A 19,895-nucleotide genomic window follows, 5' to 3' on the forward strand; every position below is an offset into this window, starting at 1 on the left:
TAGTAAGTAAATTTGGGGTGCCAGGGGTAAATGAAAATGGGGAGCCTTTAATTGAGATATGTGTAGAAAGAGGTTTGGTAATAAGTAATACATATTTTATGAAGAAGAGGATAAATAAATATACAAGTTATGATATAGCACGTAATGAAAGTAGTTTGTTAGATTATGTATTGGTGGATAAAAGGTTGATGGGTAGGCTCCAGGATGTACATGTTTATAGAGGGGCAACTGATATATCAGATCATTATTTAGTTGTAGCTACGTTAGAGTAAGAGGTAGATGGGACAAGAGGAAGGTGGCAACAACAAGTAAGAGGGAGGTGAAAGTTCGAGTGAGATATAAGCAACTATTGGCAGAAAGGTGGGCTGGTGCAAGTATGAGTAGTGGGAGAGTTGAAGAAGGTTGGAATAGTTTTAAAAATGCAGTATTAAAATGTGGGGCAGAACTTTGTGGTTATAGGAGAGTGGGTGCAGGAGGAAAGAGGAGTGATTGGTGGAATGATGAAGTAAAGGGTGTGATAAAAGAGAAAAAGTTAGCTTATGAGAGGTTTTTACAAAGCAGAAGTGTTATAAGAAGAGTAGAGTATATGGAGAGTAAAAGAAAGGTGAAGAGAGTGGTGAGAGAGTGCAAAAGGAGAGCAGATGATAGAGTGGGAGAGGCACTGTCAAGGAATTTTAATGAAAATAAGAAAAAATTTTGGAGTGAGTCAAACAAGTTAAGAAAGCCTAGAGAGTTATTTTTTTAGTTTAATATGTTTATTATGCACCCCATACCCATCCTGTGGGCGGTAGTCACCCCATACCCATCCTGTGGGCGGTAGTCACCCCATACCCATCCTGTGGGCGGTAGTCACCCCATACCCATCCTGTGGGCAGTAGTCACCCCATACCCATCCTGTGGGTGGTAGTCACCCCATACCCATCCTGTGGTCGGTAGTCACCCCATACCCATCCTGTGGGTGGTAGTCAAAAGATTACAGAGGTACATAATTGGTCCAGGGACTGGACTCCAAAGTTTTGGTAGCTGAGCAAGTTACAATGGTAATGAACTAGATCTGGTCATAATCATGACCAAGTTACAAAGGTAATGAGCTCCAGGTAGAGCTGGTCACACTCATGAATAATTGCAAAGGTAATGAATCATAAACACATTAATCATGAGAATTTACAAAGGTAATGAGCTCCAGGTAGAGCTGGTCAAAATCATGACAAGTTTCAAAGGTAATGAATGATAAACACGTTATCACATGATTACAATCATAGACAAATTACAGAGTAATGAGCAGTTAACAAACATAGCAGGGAATTCATCCATTGCCCCAACAACAGATGTTGCTAGGTGCCTGTCTCTCCTCGGTAGACAGCCATTGCAAACAGCAGCAAGTTGCCCTGGGATCTGCTGCTTGCACGAGCACCATCGACCCTCCCCAAGAGGTCCAAGAAGCCAGTGACTCCGTTAGCAGCCCGATAGAGAGCTCCCCTAGGGACATGTCAGCGTCCTGGTGGACGCCAAGTTGATTGTAGATCCCAGGCCCTCGTGTGTACGGATGTTGAAGCTTGAGGAACTGAGTACCCACTGCCTGTGGCACACCTGGCAGCTGCCTCGCAGTCGAACTCCACGATGCTGTCCCTGTAGTGGAAGTTCCCGTGAGCCCGGCACTCCCTGCAGTGCCATCGCTGACATTGTGGGTTAGGGGAGAAGTACCCTCTACAGATGGGGTGGCGCTGGGAGTTGGGTGGGTGAGGCAGGGGAGACGCGCAGGTGTGAAGCGTTATGAGAGGGTCACTGTTTACTACACACGCCCTCCCCGCGACAACACCAAATCCTCTGAAACTGCACAACACTTCAACTATTTACGCTGAAACGATGCACTGGGATGTCCGTTCGCTGCTCTGGTATCTTCTCAAAGCATTCACACTGAGTTCTGTTAAGTAGGGACCTGGTCAGCCTCTTTGACCAGGAGCTATCCTTGAAAATCCCGCAGCTAGCCCACTACACAACCTGCCGTGTCGGCCATGTTGAGCCTTGAGAAGCCTAGAGAACGAATGGATTTGTCAGTTAAAAATAGAGAAGGGGAGTTAGTAGATGGGGAGATGGAGGTTTTGGGTAGATGGCGAGAATATTTTGAGGAACTTTTAAATGTCGACGAAGAAAGGGAAGCGGTAATTTCATGCACTGGCCAGGGAGGTATACCATCTTTAGGAGTGAAGAAGAACAGGATGTGATTGTGGGGAAGGTACGTGAGGCATTACTAAGAATGAAAGGGGGTAAAGCAGCTGGAACTGATGGGATCATGACAGAAATGTTAAAAGCAGGGGGGGGATATAGTGTTAGAATGGTTGGTATTTTTGTGTAATAAATGTATGAAAGAGGGGAAGGTACCTAGGGATTGCCAGAGAGCATGTATAGTCCCTTTATATAAAGGGAAGGGGGACAAAAGAGATTGTAAAAATTATAGAGGAATAAGTTTACTGAGTATACCAGGAAAAGTGTATGGTAGGGTTATAATTGAAAGAATTAGAGGTAAGACAGAATGTAGGATTGCGGATGAGCAAGGAGGTTTTAGAGTGGGTAGGGGATGTGTAGATCAAGTGTTTACATTGAAGCGCATATATGACCTGACACGATACATCCACCTGGATTGGCATTACAGGAACAGGGAACCCCCTCAGTTAGTTGCATTTCTGTTTGAAGAGTTTTGCTCTGTTACATATGGCTCTTCATTCTCCGTCTACACGGATGGCTCGGCACGGTCCTCCCCCACTTCTACATCATCTGTGGCCTTCTTCGCTAATCTCTCCCTGTGTCAAACGTGGCGGTTGGACCCTGCTCATTCTGTTCTGGCAGGGGAGCTCTTCGCCATTCACCAGGCTCTGGCTTTTGTCCTAGATCACATTTCCCCACAACCACTGGTCCTCTTCTCTGATTCCCAATCTTCCCTGGCACTTTTGTGCTCTGCCTGTCCACGATCACTGCGCGTCCTTGTTCATCAGACACAATCTCTCCTGCGCTTCTTGCGGAGCCCAGGTTGGAGCATCTCCTTTCAGTGGGTTCCGCCCATGTTGGAATCAGGGGAAATTAAGTGGCAGATTGGGCGGCCTCCCTCGTGCATCTACTTCCTACTGTTACCCCTCTTGCCCTGGGCCATAGTGATTTCACAAGGGCTGTCTGGAAGGGAATCCATCATCAGTGGTAAGAGGGCCTTGCACACTCCCTCTCTTCTTCGGCGTTGGGCTCTGTCCGAACTTTTAATGGTCCCTGCCCTTGGGCTCGCCATCCCAACAGCACGGTGGACGTTGTACTGACTCACCTTCGAGTCGGGCACTCACGACTGGCGGCTCATCTATATCGCCTTCGGATGACAGACTCTCCATATTGCCAGTGGTGTCCCTCACAGCCTGAGACGGTGGAACACTTCCTACTGTGGTGCCCACATTATCACTCTGCACAGACTACTCTCCGTGCGGCCTTGCACACACTTGGGGTGCACACTTTCACTCTACCTGTCCTCCTCAACAAGGAGGGGTTTCGCCCTCTGGACCGTCAGGAGATATTGGCTTGTACCTGCTCCTTCCTGCTGGCTTCAGGACATATCAGAGACATATGATATTAGTCAAGACATTCTTCCACTTTGGTCGATATTCCCTCTCCTAGCACTGGACGGCCAGGCTCGATACAGCGTATGCTGTCAGTGGCCCTGAAAACCCCAACAGAAGAAGAAGAAGAAGTATTTAGATAAAGGTAGGGAAGTTTTTATTGCATTTATGGATTTAGAAAAGGCATATGATAGAGTGGATAGGGGAGCAATGTGGCAGATGTTACAAGTAGTATATGGAATAGGTGGTAAGTTAGGAGGAGGTGCAGGATTACCAAAACTGTTGTCCAGAGGGCTGAGGAAGGGTTGTTGAGGTGGTTCGGACATGTAGAGAGAATGGAGCGAAACAGAATGACTTCAAGAGTGTATCAGTCTGTAGTGGAAGGAAGGCGGGGTAGGGGTCAGCCTAGGAAGGGTTGGAGGGAGGGGGTAAAGGAGGTTTTGTGTGCGAGGGGCTTGGACTTCCAGCAGGCATGCGTGAGCGTGTTTGATAGGAGTGAATGGAGACAAATGGTTTTTAATACTTGATGTGCTGTTGGAGTGTGAGCAAAGTAACATTTATGAAGGGATTCAGGGAAACCGGCAGGCCGGACTTGAGTCCTGGAGATGGGAAGTACAGTGCCTGCACTCTGAAGGAGGGGTGTTAATGTTGCAGTTTAAAAACTGTAGTGTAAAGCACCCTTCTGGCAAGACAGTGATGGAGTGAATGATGGTGAAAGTTTTTCTTTTTCGGGCCACCCTGCCTTGGTGGGAATCGGCCAGTGTAATAATAATAAAAATAAAATTACTAAATGATGTAAAGAGTTTTTATGAGGATAGTGAGGCTCAGGTTAGGGTGTGTAGAAGAGAGGGAGACCACTTCCCGGTAAAAGTAGGTCTTAGACAGGGATGTGTAATGTCACCATGGTTGTTTAATATATTTATAGATGGGGTTGTAATAGAAGTAAATGCTAGGGTGTTGGGGAGAGGGGTGGGATTAAATTATGGGGAATCAAATACAAAATGGGAATTGACACAGTTGCTTTTTGCTGATGATACTGTGCTCATGGGAGATTCTAAAGAAAAATTGCAAAGGTTAGTGGATGAGTTTGGGAGTGTGTGTAAAGGTAGAAAGTTGAAAGTGAACATAGAAAAGAGTAAGGTGATGAGGGTATCCAATGATTTAGATAAAGAGAAATTGGATATCAAATTGGGGAGGAGGAGTATGGAAGAAGTGAATGTTTTCAGACACTTGGGAGTTGACGTGTCAGCGAATGGATTTATGAAGGATGAGGTTAATCATAGAATTGATGAGGAAAAAAAGGTGAGTAGTGCATTGAGGTATATGTGGAGACAAAAAACATTATCTATGGAGGCAAAGAAGGGAATGTATGAAAGTATAGTAGTACCAACACTCTTATATGGGTGTGAAGCTTTGGTTGTGAATGCAGCAGCGAGGAGGCAGTTGGAGGCAGTGGAGATGTCCTGTCTAAGGGCAATGTGTGGTGTAAATATTATGCAGAAAATTCGGAGTGTGGAAATTAGGAGAAGGTGTGGAGTTAATAAAAGTATTAGTCAGAGGGCTGAAGAGGGGTTGTTGAGTTGGTTTGGTCAATTAGAGAGAATGGATCAAAGTAGAATGACATGGAGAGCGTACAAATCTGTAGGGGAAGGAAGGCAGGGTAGGGGTCGTCCTCGAAAAGGTTGGAGGGAGGGGATAAAGGAGGTTTTGTGGGCGAGGGGCTTGGACTTCCAGCAAGCGTGCATGAGCGTGTTTGATAGGAGTGAATGGAGACGAATGGTATTTGGGACCTGACGAGCTGTTGGAGTGTAAGCAGGGTAATATTTAGTGAAGGGATTCAGGGAAACTGGTTATTTTTATATAACCGGACTTGAGTCCTGGAAATGGGAAGTACAATGCCTGCACTTTAAAGGAGGGGTTCGGGATATTAGCAGTTTGGAGGGATATATTGTGTATCTTTATACGTATATGCTTCTAAACTGTTGTGTTCTGAGCACCTCTGCAAAAACAGTGATTATGTGTGAGTGAGGTGAAAATGTTGAATGATGATGAAAGTATTTTCTTTTTGGGGATTTTCTTTCTTTTTTGGGTCACCCTGCCTCAGTGGGCCACCCTGCCTTGGTGGGCCACCCTGCCTCGGTGGGCCACCCTGCCTCGGTGGGCCACCCTGCCTCGGTGGGCCACCCTGCCTCGGTGGGCCACCCTGCCTCGGTGGGCCACCCTGCCTCGGTTGGCCACCCTGCCTCGGTGGGCCACCCTGCCTCGGTGGGCCACCCTACCTCGGTGGGTCACCCTGCCTCGGTGGGCCACCCTGCCTCGGTGGGCCACCCTGCCTCGGTGGGAGACGGCCGACTTGTTAAAAAAAAAAAATGTAAAATATGCATATCTGTTACTTGAAAAAATCAATATGATTTGGCTAACTTTTCCCATTTATGATGATGTTTTGGTCCAACTTGGACCATTTATAAAGTCACGGTCCAAGTAAGATCGAAACGTGGTATACCTGGAGGATGTTCTGGGGGTCACCGCCCCTGGGGCCCGGTCCATGACCAGGCTTGGTAAGTTCTCTCCTATACTGGGTTATTTGTGTATTGTACAGCTGTATGAATATACAGCTGTACATGTATTCGTGTGTCTGGTTAAATACACACATGAAACTAAAACAACTAAAGAAGTTTTGTATGGAACAACATTTGAGTGATAAAATTATTTAGTAGTTTACAAATTAAGTTTTGTGAACCTTGAACTTTCTCTTGGTTCTTTAAAATTAATACTTGCCAAATTTTTTCAGGGAGCGCCTTGTGTGTACAGTGTTATATTTTGGGATGTGCTTAATCTGTACGGATCATATAATCAAAAAGAAGCGCTAGACCTACAAGGGTCATACAGCACAGTGTGGATCGTATAGAGCCTGGAAAATGGGAGGCAATCAGTTTCGATTCAAGGAAGGGATGACGAGTCCAATTCCTTAGATCAAGAGCCCCTCACCAGCATCAAGGAACCTCCCTTGTGGGGATCACTGTACATCAGCTGTTAAATACGCCGCCTCTCCTCCTCTTACCATCCTAAACACAGCCTACGGCCGGGCTCCGGGAGTAGAAAAACTCTCGGAACTTATCAAAGGTATATTTTCTTCCATTCAAGTCTATAAACTTCAGATTCTTCCAGATATAACGTTTTTAAATAAACCGAACTAAAAGTAATATCACCGACTTCTACCACATATTTACAACACCTAACGTAAACTACAGATGAAAATATTTAAGAAATTGCTGTGGTGTTATAGAAATGTAAATAATACTATCAGATTTGACTTCCTCTAAGTGGTCTTCAATAGTGGCGCTTGGGTCAGTGTCATTGCGACAAGGATGTCCATAGGTTTCCCAGAACATGCAGCTACAATTGCGACAGAGGCAAAGTTTTTCTGCGTACTCCTCTCGCAGTCCGTAAGTCCTGTTGAAGGAAAAATTATTTTTATAGTCCTGTTGAAGGAAAAAATCTTTCAATCAGTTTAAATACAGACTATACAACTAAGTGCATTTAAAACTACAGTGGTACCCCGAGATTCGTACAGCTCCCAACTTGAACAATTATGTAAGTGTACATTATTCCTTATGGGAACAAATTTGTTCGGTATCGGCACTTGAACAGCCTTCTGGAACAAATTAAGTTCGTAACTTGAGGTACCACTGTACAGTGGACCCCGGTTTACGATATTATTTCATTCCAGAAGTATGTTCAGGTGCCATTACTGACCGAATTTGTTCCCATAAGGAATATTGTGAATTAGATTAGTCCATTTCAGACCCCCAAACATACACATACAAACTCACTTACATAAATACACTTACATAATTGGTCGCATTGGGAGGTGATCGTAAACCGGGGATCCACTGTATATACAATAACTCCTGCCATTACTTTGTTGTCTACAATTTAACACATTTGGAATTTATAAGGAAAAAATGCCATTTGCACTCCAGTTCATTAATTATTCATGGGGGAACACTAAACCCATATGGGTTATGCAGCACCTGTAGATTGAATTCGGGCTTAATCAAAGGAAAAGGAGCACAGATCCAATTCCCTAGATCAAGAGCCCTCTCACCAGCATCAAGGAACCTCCTGTAAGGGTTCCAACTCATTATAATAAGATGTTGCTGGGATTTTTAACCCCACAGGGTTAGCCACCTGGGATAACCCAAGAAAGTCAGTGTGTCATCAAGGACTCTTATTTCCATTGTGGTCCTTTAGTCTTGTCCCTCCAGGATGCAACCCACACCAGTCACCTAACACCCAGGTACCTACTTGTTAGGTGAACATGTTCAACAGGTATGAGGAAACACGTCCAATGTTTCCACCCTTGCCAGGGATCGATCCATGGACACTCAGCATGTGTGAGGCTAAAGTGTTGCCTTCCAGGCCACAGGTCACCACCATTTGCAACTGAGAATGTAACTGTGGTGAAATCATGTAGAAAAATAACCTAGGGATGACTCACAAAATCGTAATGCCACGATAGCAAACAAACCATTGAGTTTTACGACTCACTCGCCGCGAATTCAATCCCCACCCGTACCGTGGTTTAACCTAGGGATCTTTTTACTGATGTAATTCTCCTCAGCATTTTTCATGTTTAAATTTACATTCTTACGCTACTCAATAACCTATGTCTAGGTTTAAGTAGACTGTAAGCACAGTACGGTGGTACCTTGGGGTCCGAACTTATTTTGTTCCAGAAGGCTGTTCGAGTGCTGATACCCAACGAATTTGCTCCCATAAGGAACATTGCTTAAACCAAATCAGCACTTCACAGTGCTGTGTGCGGCACCCACATGTACAGTAATTATTTACTCTAATCAGAGGTTAGTGCTCTAAAACCATTTTGGTCATGTAGTGACTGGGTAATGTGAGGCGATCAGGTTCAATCCAAGGAAGGGAAGAGTAAATCTAGTTCTCTGGATCAGGAGCCCTCCAGCATTAAGGTGCTTTTCTTCATGGTCACACAAGTGTAGCCGAGTCATTGCTATTAACCCGTTAACGGTCCAAACGTATACATACGTTTTTACCGCTAGTGTCCCAAACGTATATATATGTTTTATTTGTCATACATTCAACATTGCCATGATAAGCCTGAGTCACCTAGACATGAGAGAATGGGTGTGCACACTCACTGTGTGCCATATTAAAATAATTGGGGACGCCTGGGTACCATATGCTCTTTTTTCCTATTAAAAAAAACTATTTTTTTTTTCTCAAAAAATTAGGGGCACTATGCGAGAGAACATATATACATGTATACGTTTGGACCATTTATGGGTTAATATACAGTAAGACAAGATAAGATTTCGTTCGGATTTTTAACCCCGGAGGGTTAGCCACCCAGGATAACCCAAGAAAATCAGTGCGTCATCGAGGACTGTCTAACTTATTTCCACTGGGGTCCTCAATCTTGTCCCCCAGGATGCGACCCACACCAGTCGACTAACACCCAGGTACCTATTTGCCGCTAGGTGAACAGGACAACAGGTGTAAGGAAACATGTTGAAATGTTTCCACCCGCCGGGAATCGAACCCGAGCCCTCCATGTGTGAAGCGGGAGCTTTAGCCACAAGTAGTCGCTCCATATCTACGGGTAACACATTCCAAGACCAACCACGGATAGTACTGATCCCTATACAGTGGACCCCCGGTTAACGAACTTTTTTCATTCCAGTAGTATGTTCAGGTGCCAGTACTGACCGAATTTTTTCCCATAAGGAATATTGTGAAGTAGATTAGTCCATTTCAGACCCCCAAACATACATGTACAAACGCACTTACATAAATACACTTACATAATTGGTCGCATTTGGAGGTGTTCGTTAAGCGGGGGTCCACTGTATATGCCTATTTTCATTTACATATCTATGATAAAGTTTAATTAATAAATTATGCACAATAAGATGAGAATTAGCATTTTTTCACTGCTGGACACCACTTCACAGTTTCTCTCAGGATCTGAGGAACTACCACCATCATCGTTACTTTGATGTCTTGGTGTTATTATTAAGCAAAATTAAGGGTTATTTTTGGACCACGGTAAACCGTGGATAACTGAAACTGCGGAAACTGAATCCGCAGATATGGGAGTTCTACTGTACTGTCAACACAAAAAATTCTGATTATCTATGTCTATATTATTTTGCATAGATTTTTTTTCAACATGTCAGCCGTCTCCCACCAAGGCATGGTGAGCCAAAAAAAAAACACTTTTAACATTATTCAAGACTTTCACCAACAATCACACACACTGTCTTTGCAGAAGTGCACAGATGCAACAGTTCAGTTGTCACTCCAAACAGCAAATTTTCCAAACCCCTCCTTTAAAGTGCAGGCATTGTACTGCCCACCTCCAGGACTCAAGCCCAGCTAACCAGTTTCCCTGAATCCCTTCACAAAATATTACCCTGCTCACGCTCCAACAGCTCGTCAAGCCCCAAAAACCATTCATCTCCATTCCTATCTTTCTCACACATGCCTGCTGTATGTCCAAGCCCCTAAGAAACCTGATAAACTGTTTGGAATTTGATTGAATGAAACAGAAACATTAATTCAGCAGTACAGCCTCTCCTCACTTTACGACAGAGTTCCGTTCCTAAGACCACGTCGGTAAACAAATTCGTCGCTAAGTGAGGAGCACACTATAATGGTGGTGGGTTTGTGTCAGCCATCTTTGATATTGTTTTAATGTCATCTTTGCACCATTTATAACATTTCTGGTATATTTTTGTTTGTTAGTGGGATGAATTGTAAAGGACCTGCCTAGTATGGGCCAACAGGCCTGCTGCAGTGTTCCTCCTTTCTTATGTTCTTATGTTTATACAGTAGTGTACTGTATATTGTAATAAACAAAACAGAGGAAATTAGCTCTAATATATTAGTCGGAGAGCCCGTCATAAGTCCAAGTCATCGGTAAACGAGTACGTCACTGAGGAGAGGCTGTATTAAATTTTAACTGTTACTCACCTCCTGAGTCTATCGTAGACTTTCCGCCAATTCTTCTGGACCTGTAACTCTTTATGCATCAGAATCACGTGTTCTATTTGTGCTGGTGTCCAGTGAAACCGACACAGCAATCGCCAAATACTTTTTTCTTCGCTTACTTTTGCCATTAGACTATATGCTTCCCCGGCAGCCTGAAAGTAGTGATAGTTTGATTTTAAGAACATCCAATATGCCTGCATCAATTTCCCACATCAGGAAACACTTGTCCTGTTTCCTGGCAAACCTTACCTAACCTAACTTGCAGTAAATAAGTATTATTTATTTATTTATTTATTAATTTGAACATGATACAAAGAAGTACAAAAAATACAGTTGTTAAGTGCAACATGCCAAAGCTCCTTGTATGCAGCACATTATGGGCAGCTTAAAATTAACTTAAGATTAACTAAGCAATGATATATTCAGTGGTAAAACATTACTGTAAACAGATAACAATTAAGCACAAATGAATATTTCAAAGACAGGTCATATGGTCATTTACTGTGTTGCTGTGTAATCAGTAGAATGGAGTATTATGTTAGGTAATGTAATTAAAAGTTAAAAAGTTTGATTGGGGTCACAGGTTAAACATTTATGAGATACAATTATTCAGTATTTATTTAGTTGAGGGTGAGTGAGTGATTTTTGAGAAGAGACGAATTTATAAACAGTGTTTCTTTTATATTCACAGGTAATGAATTCCAGATTTTTGGGCCTTTTATGTGCATTGAGTTTTTGCAAAGCGTGAGATGGACACGAGGAACATCAAAGAGTGATCTGTGCCTTGTGTTGTGGTCATGTGTTATGGTCATGTATTATGGTCATGTGTTATGGTCATGTGTTATGGTCATGTATAAGGATGTTAGTCAACTATTGAGAGTAGCGTCCTGGTAAGGGGGTAGAATAAACAGCAAATGAATGTATTTACCAAGATAATACATATGTATAATAGATTGCATGATTAAAAAGTTGACATACACGGTAAAGCGCATTGTACATCAATTGCAACTTGCAGTATCTTCACCGTCTCTATTGAACCAGTCCACAAAAATGAAGATCATTGAATCAGTTTGAGATAAAGAAAAAGAAATACATTCCTTTTATTATTTTTATTATTATCACACTGGCCGATTCCCACCCAGGCAGGGTGGTCCACCCAGGCAGGGTGGTCCACCCAGGCAGGGTGGTCCACCAAGGCAGGGTGATCCACCAAGGCAGGGTGGTCCACCAAGGCAGGGTGGTCCACCAAGGCAGGGTGGCCCACCAAGGCAGGGTGATCCACCAAGGCAGGGTGGTCCACCAAGGCAGGGTGCCCCACCAAGGCAGGGTGGTCCACCAAGGCAGGGTGGTCCACCAAGGCAGGGTGGCCCACCAAGGCAGGGTGGTCCACCAAGGCAGGGTGGCCCACCAAGGCAGGGTGGTCCACCAAGGCAGGGTGGCCCACCCAGGCAGGGTGGTCCACCAAGGCAGGGTGGTCCACCAAGGCAGGGTGGTCCACCCAGGCAGGGTGGTCCACCAAGGCAGGGTGGTCCACCAAGGCAGGGTGGTCCACCAAGGCAGGGTGGCCCACCAAGGCAGGGTGGTCCACCAAGGCAGGGTGGCCCACCAAGGCAGGGTGATCCACCAAGGCAGGGTGGCCCACCAAAGCAGGGTGGCTCACCAAGGCAGGGTGGCCCACCAAGGCAGGGTGGCCCGAAAAAGAAAAACTTTCACCATCATTCACTCCATCACTGTCTTGCCAGAAGGGTGCTTTACACTACAGTTTTTAAACCACAACATTAACACCCCTCCTTCAGAGTGCAGACACTGTACTTCCCAGGTTAGAATAGTTTTAAACAAAAACATTGGCATCCTTTACTAGAGTGTCACACGAAAACAGGGCCTCATGTCGTGCTAAAATGCACCATTGGTTCACTAGCTACCTTTCTTATTCTACATAAGTTTGTAGTTAGCTACATAAGAACTCCTACTGAATAGTCTGTCAAAATGCTCAATACTAACCCACATGGAGACAGAAATACAGAAGGCTGGCTGATTTGTATACTGTTTTGATTGATTATCATTAGGATTAGCTTGCCCAAAATGCTGTGCGTATTAGTGGCTTTCTTTTGTCCCTAATAATACTAATAATCTTTATTTCTACAAGTACATGTACAAGGTATACAAGTACATGTACAAGGTATACAAGTACATGTACAAGGTATACAAGTACATGTAAAAGGTATACAAGTACATGTACAAGGTATACAAGTACATGTACAAGGTATACAAGTACATGTACAAGGTATACAAGTACATGTAAAAGGTATACAAGTACATGTACAAGGTATACAAGTACATGTACAAGGTATACAAGTACAGTGGACCCCCGCATAACGATCACCTCCAAATGCGACCAATTATGTAAGTGTATTTATGTAAGTGCGTTTGTACATGTATGTTTGGGGGTCTGAAATGGACTAATCTACTTCACAATATTCCTTAAGGGAACAAATTCGGTCAGTACTGGCACCTGAACATACTTCTGGAGTGAAAAAATATCGTTAACCGGGGGTCCACTGTACATGTACAAGGTATACAGACCATAACTGACATCAATGACACTACTATATAGAAAGCTCTTTGTTATGCTGAGCATTTCCTGCAAATTAGGTAAATTGTCCCCAGGATGCTACTCACACCCATCAACTAACCCCTAAGGTAACTATTTTACTGATAATTGAACAGAAACAGCAGGTGTCTTAAGGAAACATGTCGAAACATTCTTATCCATACTGGGGATCGAACCACGGACCTCAGTGTGTGAGCTCAGTGCGCTACCAATTTAGCTACACTATTTGTATGGCATAGATACGTAAATAAAAATTTGTATTTGTAGCTATGCAAAATATTTCAGGCAGACTTAAGATTAAACAAGCCTAAAAATAATTGAGAGAATAGTTACATTATAGGAGCAAAGGGCTAATAACCCCCTCATGTATACATTACTAAATTTAAAGAGATATTTTCATTTTTCTTTTTGGGCCGCCCTGCCTTGGTGGGATATGGCCGGTGTGTTGAAAGAAGAAAGTTAGATTATAAGTTTAACAGCACAATATAACTTATGTACCTGGGGCTCGGTGTACCTGGGGCTCGGTGTACCTGGGGCTCGGTGCACCTGGGGCTCGGTGTACCTGGGGCTCGGTGTACCTGGGGCTCGGTGTACCTGGGGCTTGGTTTAAAATGGTCTTGAGATTCAATAATGCTTCTCAGTCTGTAAAATGTATAACAAATACTTACCCTAATGTCATTATGGTTGTCGAGTCTTTTCAAAATTTCTCGTATACATTCTTCAGGCACTTCTTGTAGTGTTGGATGCATGTCATCACCTGGCTGAAAAATAAAAGGTTTTAACATTAAACCACAGGTAAACCATCACATGAAATAAAAAAACTTACTCCAAAATTTAATACAGTACAGTACTAATAAATCCTAATACAGTACCAAAGAAGAATTTATTTTTTTAACACATCGGCCATGTCCCACCGAGGCATGGGGAGCCAAAAAAAAGGAAACACTTTCACCATCATTCACTCTTATCACTGTTCTGCCAGAGGCTTAACCCTTTGAGGGTTTCGGCCATACTAGTACGGCTTACGACCCAAGGATTTTGACATACTAGTACGCCTAAATTCCTGTGCCTTCATATCTAATGAGAGAAAGCTGGTAGGCCTACATATGAAAGAATGGGTCTATGTGGTCAGTGTGCACAGTATAAAAAAAATCCTGCAGCACAGTGCGTAATGAGAAAAAAAAAACTTTGACCGTGTTTTTGGAATAAAACAGCGACTTTGCACTGTATTTTCGTATGGTATTTATTGTTGTATTCTAGTTTTCTTGGTCTCATTTTATAGAATGGAAGACATATTACAGAAATTGAGGTGATTTTGACTGGTTTTACAATGAAAAGTACCTTGAAATTGAGCGCAAAGTAGCAGAAATGTTCGATTTTTATCAAAGTTCAAAAGTAAACAAATCGTGCCACGCGTCCAATACATGTCAACTGGCAAGTCTAATATTCTTTCACAAGTGCGCTGATATTATTTATACCATTTCTACACTAATGCAGTAGTCTGCATAACAGTAAATCTTCTATTTTTTGTAAGAATAAAAATTCAAAGTGGAAAGCCAAAGAAATATAAGAGAGGCCTGGGGATGTGACTAACGAACAGAGAACTTGTTATTTTAGTGCCAGGAATGTCTGTCTTGTTTATTCTGGACCCTATTCGGAAATTGGCATCTTGAAATTTGTGTGAAATTGGCAAAATTGCTAAATTCTGACCACTTTATTAGATAGTTAAAATTGGTAAATGGGTGGCTTCTTGTACTCATTCGATAGAAAAAATGGAGTTCTAGCGAAATAATTATGGTTTTTGTCGACTAGTACATTGGAATTGGTCGAAAATAGGGCTCAAAGTGGGCAAAATCGCCGATACGTAAACATCGTCCAGACCGCTAACTTCGCGAGAGCATAATTCCGTAAGTTTTCCATCAAATTTCATACTTTTGGTGTCACTGTGATCGGGAAAAGATTCTCTATCTTTTCATAAGAAAAAATAATTTTTTTTTTCTGAAATTTGGCCGACCCTGAGAACAAGTTTCGGAGAGGGCCTGTCGACCCTCAAAGGGTTAATGATACTGTATTACAGTTCAAAATGGAAATAAATGGTATAAAATACCGACACAATGGAAATATAAACACACATGCAGTATAATGTGATCCTTTATTGACAATGTTTCGCCCACACAGTGGGATTTTTCAAGTCACGTACCTTCCACCCCAGGTAGATCTGTTTGTGACTTGAAAAAGCCCACTGTGTGGGCGAAACGTTGTCAATAAAGGATCACATTAAACTGCATATGTGTTTATATTTCCATTACAGTTCAAAACTACAACATTAACATCTCTCCAGAGGGCAGACACTGTACTCCCCACCTCCAGGACTCAAGTCCAGCTACCAGTTTCCCTGAATCCCTTCACACTCCAACAGCACATCAAATCATAAAAAGCTACCTACCCCCACTCACTCCTGCTATTAAAATAATTACCTGCTGGATCTTAATTGTGGTCGCAATTGCATGTATGTCCTGAAGTCGACGTGAATGCTGCTCCCATAAAATAGCAGACCCAAGTTTGTTACCCCATAGGTAGTCCTCTAATCTTTTTCGTAGCTCTTGAAGGAGATGCTGAAGCACATGTACGTTCTGTTGGCTGCTGGTCACCTCATATGCTACCTCTTCCAACATACCGAATAGCATCTGCAAAGGAATTAATTTTTATGTAAGTGTGAGCAAAGTAACATTTATGAAGGGAGTCAGGGAAACTGATTAACTGGACTTGAGTCCTGGAGGTGGGAACTACAATGCCTGTGATCTGAAGGAGACGTGGGGATATGTTATACTTTTTGAACTGTAGTGTTGGCACACCTCTGGCAAGACAGTGATGGAGTGAATAATGATAAAAGCATTTCTTCTTTTTCGGATCACCCTACCTTGGTGGGAAACAGCCTGTGGAGAAATTTTCTCCAGGAGGGGGGTATCAGCCCCCTTCAGCCCCTTCAGCCCCTTTCAGCCCTGAGGGGCCCAGCCCTCTCAGAAGGGGCAAATATCTTGTTTACTGCTACTGTGAGTAATTGATCACAGATGCTGTACGAGTATGCGTGGTCAAATGACCTCTGCTCCTTGCAGTCCAGTGTTGCAAAGTGTATTTTTATAAGAGACAGTACATCTCTTACTTTAGCAGGACAATTAAGGAAAATCCTGCTCCCACTTTATTACCATAGTAAAGATAGTGGACATTGTTGTCTATGCTTAAGACAGCAAGAATCAAACATTCTGCTTTGCTTCATCGAGGAAGTGGCAAGGAAGCAAAAAGTACTAGGTCAGCTTTTTTTTGTGCTAGGGGAGCAACGGCGTGGGGTGCTGTGGCATCTTCAGATTACTTTTGACTCTACTGAGAGTGACACTGACACCAGGATAACCAACAAAGAACACTGATCTGTGCGTTAGTGTGGACAAAGTGTCTCACAAAACACGATAAACACTTACAGAGAAGTGTGATCAACTTCTTAGTGATATTGTGTGAACAATTGTTGATGAACAGTGTAACAACGAGTGTTGCGATCCAACAGAGTGTAGTGCGACATTCTTCAAAGAACACTATTCTTCAATCAACTCAACGGATATCTGGGCATAATTACGGGTCAGATAAATATACCCAGGTAAGTGTTCTAACTCGTGATGTACTACTATTGACTGCGCAGTTGAGTATAAAGTCGTGAGTTAGTCACTTATAATAAACCCCGGTGATATGCGGACCATTGAGTCCACACAAGTAGGTATTTTGTCAGCCATCAGTGAATGAAATATGCTGACATAACACCCCCTAGGGGTAATTTATAATCTTACAAATTATATTTCTTGACAGCCCATGTTGAGATGGTTTCGACAGCTTCTAGACCTCGTCTGCAGGGGCGGCTGTGCAGGCGATGAGTTGTCTTTAAGTTAAGTGTTCACTGTTTAAACTTAGCTGGTAATGCCATTTCTCAACACAGCCGATGTGTTAATAAAAATAAAAATATTCCATTTTCACAAGCCTGAAAATGTATGTTACATTCTTACTGAAGAGGCAGCTCCGCTTTACAGTGCTTCACTTTACAGTGCTTCACTTTACAGTGCTTCACTTTACAGTGCTTCACTTTACAGTGCTTCACTTTACAGTGCTTCACTTTACAGCACTTCACTTTACAGCGCTTCACTTTACAGTGCTTCACTTTACAGCGCTTCACTTTACAGTGCTTCACTTTACAGTGCTTCACTTTACAGTGCTTCACTTTACAGTGCTTCACTTTACAGTGCTTCACTTTACAGTGCTTCACTTTACAGCGCTTCACTTTACAGTGCTTCACTTTACAGTGCTTCACTTTACAGCACTTCACTTTACAGTGCTTCACTTTACAGCGCTTCACTTTACAGTGCTTCACTTTACAGTGCTTCACTTTACAGTGCTTCACTTTACAGCGCTTCACTTTACAGCGCTTCACTTTACAGTGCTTCACTTTACAGTGCTTCACTTTACAGCACTTCACTTTACAGTGCTTCACTTTACAGTGCTTCACTTTACAGTGCTTCACTTTACAGCACTTCACTTTACAGTGCTTCACTTTACAGTGCTTCACTTTACAGCGCTTCACTTTACAGCACTTCACTTTACAGCGCTTCACTTTACAGTGCTTCACTTTACAGCGCTTCACTTTACAGTGCTTCACTTTACAGTGCTTCACTTTACAGTGCTTCACTTTACAGTGCTTCACTTTACAGCACTTCACTTTACAGCACTTCACTTTACAGTGCTTCACTTTACAGTGCTTCACTTTACAGCACTTCACTTTACAGCGCTTCACTTTACAGTGCTTCACTTTACAGTGCTTCATTTTACAGTGCTTCACTTTACAGTGCTTCACTTTACAGCACTTCACTTTACAGTGCTTCACTTTACAGTGCTTCATTTTACAGTGCTTCACTTTACAGTGCTTCACTTTACAGTGCTTCACTTTACAGTGCTTCATTTTACAGTGCTTCACTTTACAGTGCTTCACTTTACAGTGCTTCATTTTACAGTGCTTCACTTTACAGTGCTTCACTTTACAGCACTTCACTTTACAGTGCTTCACTTTACAGTGCTTCACTTTACAGTGCTTCATTTTACAGTGCTTCACTTTACAGTGCTTCACTTTACAGTGCTTCACTTTACAGTGCTTTACTTTACAGCACTTCACTTTACAGTGCTTCACTTTACAGTGCTTCATTTTACAGTGCTTCACTTTACAGCGCTTCACTAATGCAGCATTTTCAGTTACACACATTCTTCATTTATTCAGACTTCCTACAATAAATATATTCACCAGTCAGTATAAGCCAAGGACAAAAATGTTTTAAGTTAAGTAATGTGTGTACTGTATATGAACTTTTTAGGCCTACTATACTGCTCACTTAATATATGATAGTGTGAACATGTTATCAGGCTTTTATTATGCGTTTGATAGTGAAAACAGGGTTATGTTTCACTTTACAGCAGTAGCCTGGAATCTAACCTGCTGTATAAGCAGGGCCCTACAGTAACCCGGAATCTAACCTGCTGTATAAGCAGGGCCCTACAGTAACCCAGAATCTAACCTGCTGTATAAGCAGGGCCCTACAGTAGCCCAGAATCTAACTTGCTGTATAAGCAGGGCCCTACAGTAGCCCAGAATCTAACTTGCTGTAGAAGCAGGGCCCTACAGTAGCCCAGAATCTAACTTGCTGTAGAAGCAGGGCCCTACAGTAGCCTGTAACCTAATCTGCTGTATAAGCAGGGCCCTACAGTAGCCTGTAACCTAATCTGCTGTATAAGCAGGGCCCTACAGTAGCCTGGAACCTAACCTGCTGTATAAGAAGGACCTGCATGTACTTTCTTTCCAAAGATACCTCAAGCCTACACAACAAACTTTTGAGTTTCACTGTTATCAGAGACATATCCAATAGTTTTTTTCAATTCTCTAAGAAATATTAAGTGTTTTAACCTTTTGTGCTCCACCTGATAGAGTTGAAAGCTTCTGGGTAATGAGAAGGTCCATCAACTTGCATATGTATCTGAATCGTCTAATGTCGTGGACAGCATTGATGAAGTCCAATTTTTTTAATGTCTCGCCCAACCCATTAAAACCAGCCACCTGTAAAAGAACAAAGAATTAAACAAAAATGCCTATGATAGCCTTAAGATACAGTGAGCCCTTCGTTTAGTTTATTTACTTTAACCCTTAAGCTGTCCAAACATAGATCTACGTTCACTCGCGTAGCGCTCTGAACGTAGATCTACGTTTTATTTTACATGCAATCAAATGTAAAAAAAAAAAACGTAGCTCTATGTTTGGACAGTTTAAGGGTTAATATCTTTATTATGCACCCCATACCCATCCTGTGGGCAGTAGTCAAAAAAGATTACAGAGGTACATAATGGGTCCAGGGACTGGACCCTAAAGTTTTGATAGCTGAACAAGTTACAAAGGTAATGAACCATTCACTTCAAATTTGGATTACTCTTTACCATTTCTGCATCCCATACAGGCTTCACTCGTAGTACAATTCTGAACATTTCTAGAGGCCTATCATGGCATACGAGCTGCATGGTTGCCTCAAGACAATAAGCAAACTGTCATCACCTGAGAGCTAGTCACAACCTTACCACCAGCACTC

General features: G+C 42.7%; 1 protein-coding gene across 3 annotated transcripts in view; it reads right to left on the reverse strand.

Moving 5' to 3' along the window:
- Nucleotides 1-6,706: 6,706 nt before the first annotated feature.
- LOC128704696 (F-box only protein 25) overlaps nt 6,707-19,895 on the reverse strand; it is a 67,756-nt gene continuing 54,567 nt past the window's right edge. For all 3 annotated transcript variants that reach the window (XM_070079621.1, XM_070079620.1, XM_070079622.1), the window contains 5 exons: nt 19,223-19,372; nt 15,711-15,920; nt 13,902-13,994; nt 10,605-10,774; nt 6,707-7,049 (listed from right to left, as the gene is read on the reverse strand). In XM_070079621.1, the coding sequence (XP_069935722.1) occupies nt 6,842-7,049; nt 10,605-10,774; nt 13,902-13,994; nt 15,711-15,920; nt 19,223-19,372 (831 nt within the window). In that variant the 3' untranslated portion in view covers nt 6,707-6,841. The remainder of the gene's footprint in view (nt 7,050-10,604; nt 10,775-13,901; nt 13,995-15,710; nt 15,921-19,222; nt 19,373-19,895) is intronic.

This window comes from Cherax quadricarinatus, chromosome 100 (assembly GCF_038502225.1).
Source record: "Cherax quadricarinatus isolate ZL_2023a chromosome 100, ASM3850222v1, whole genome shotgun sequence".
In the NCBI taxonomy this organism is placed as follows: Eukaryota; Metazoa; Arthropoda; class Malacostraca; order Decapoda; family Parastacidae; genus Cherax; species Cherax quadricarinatus.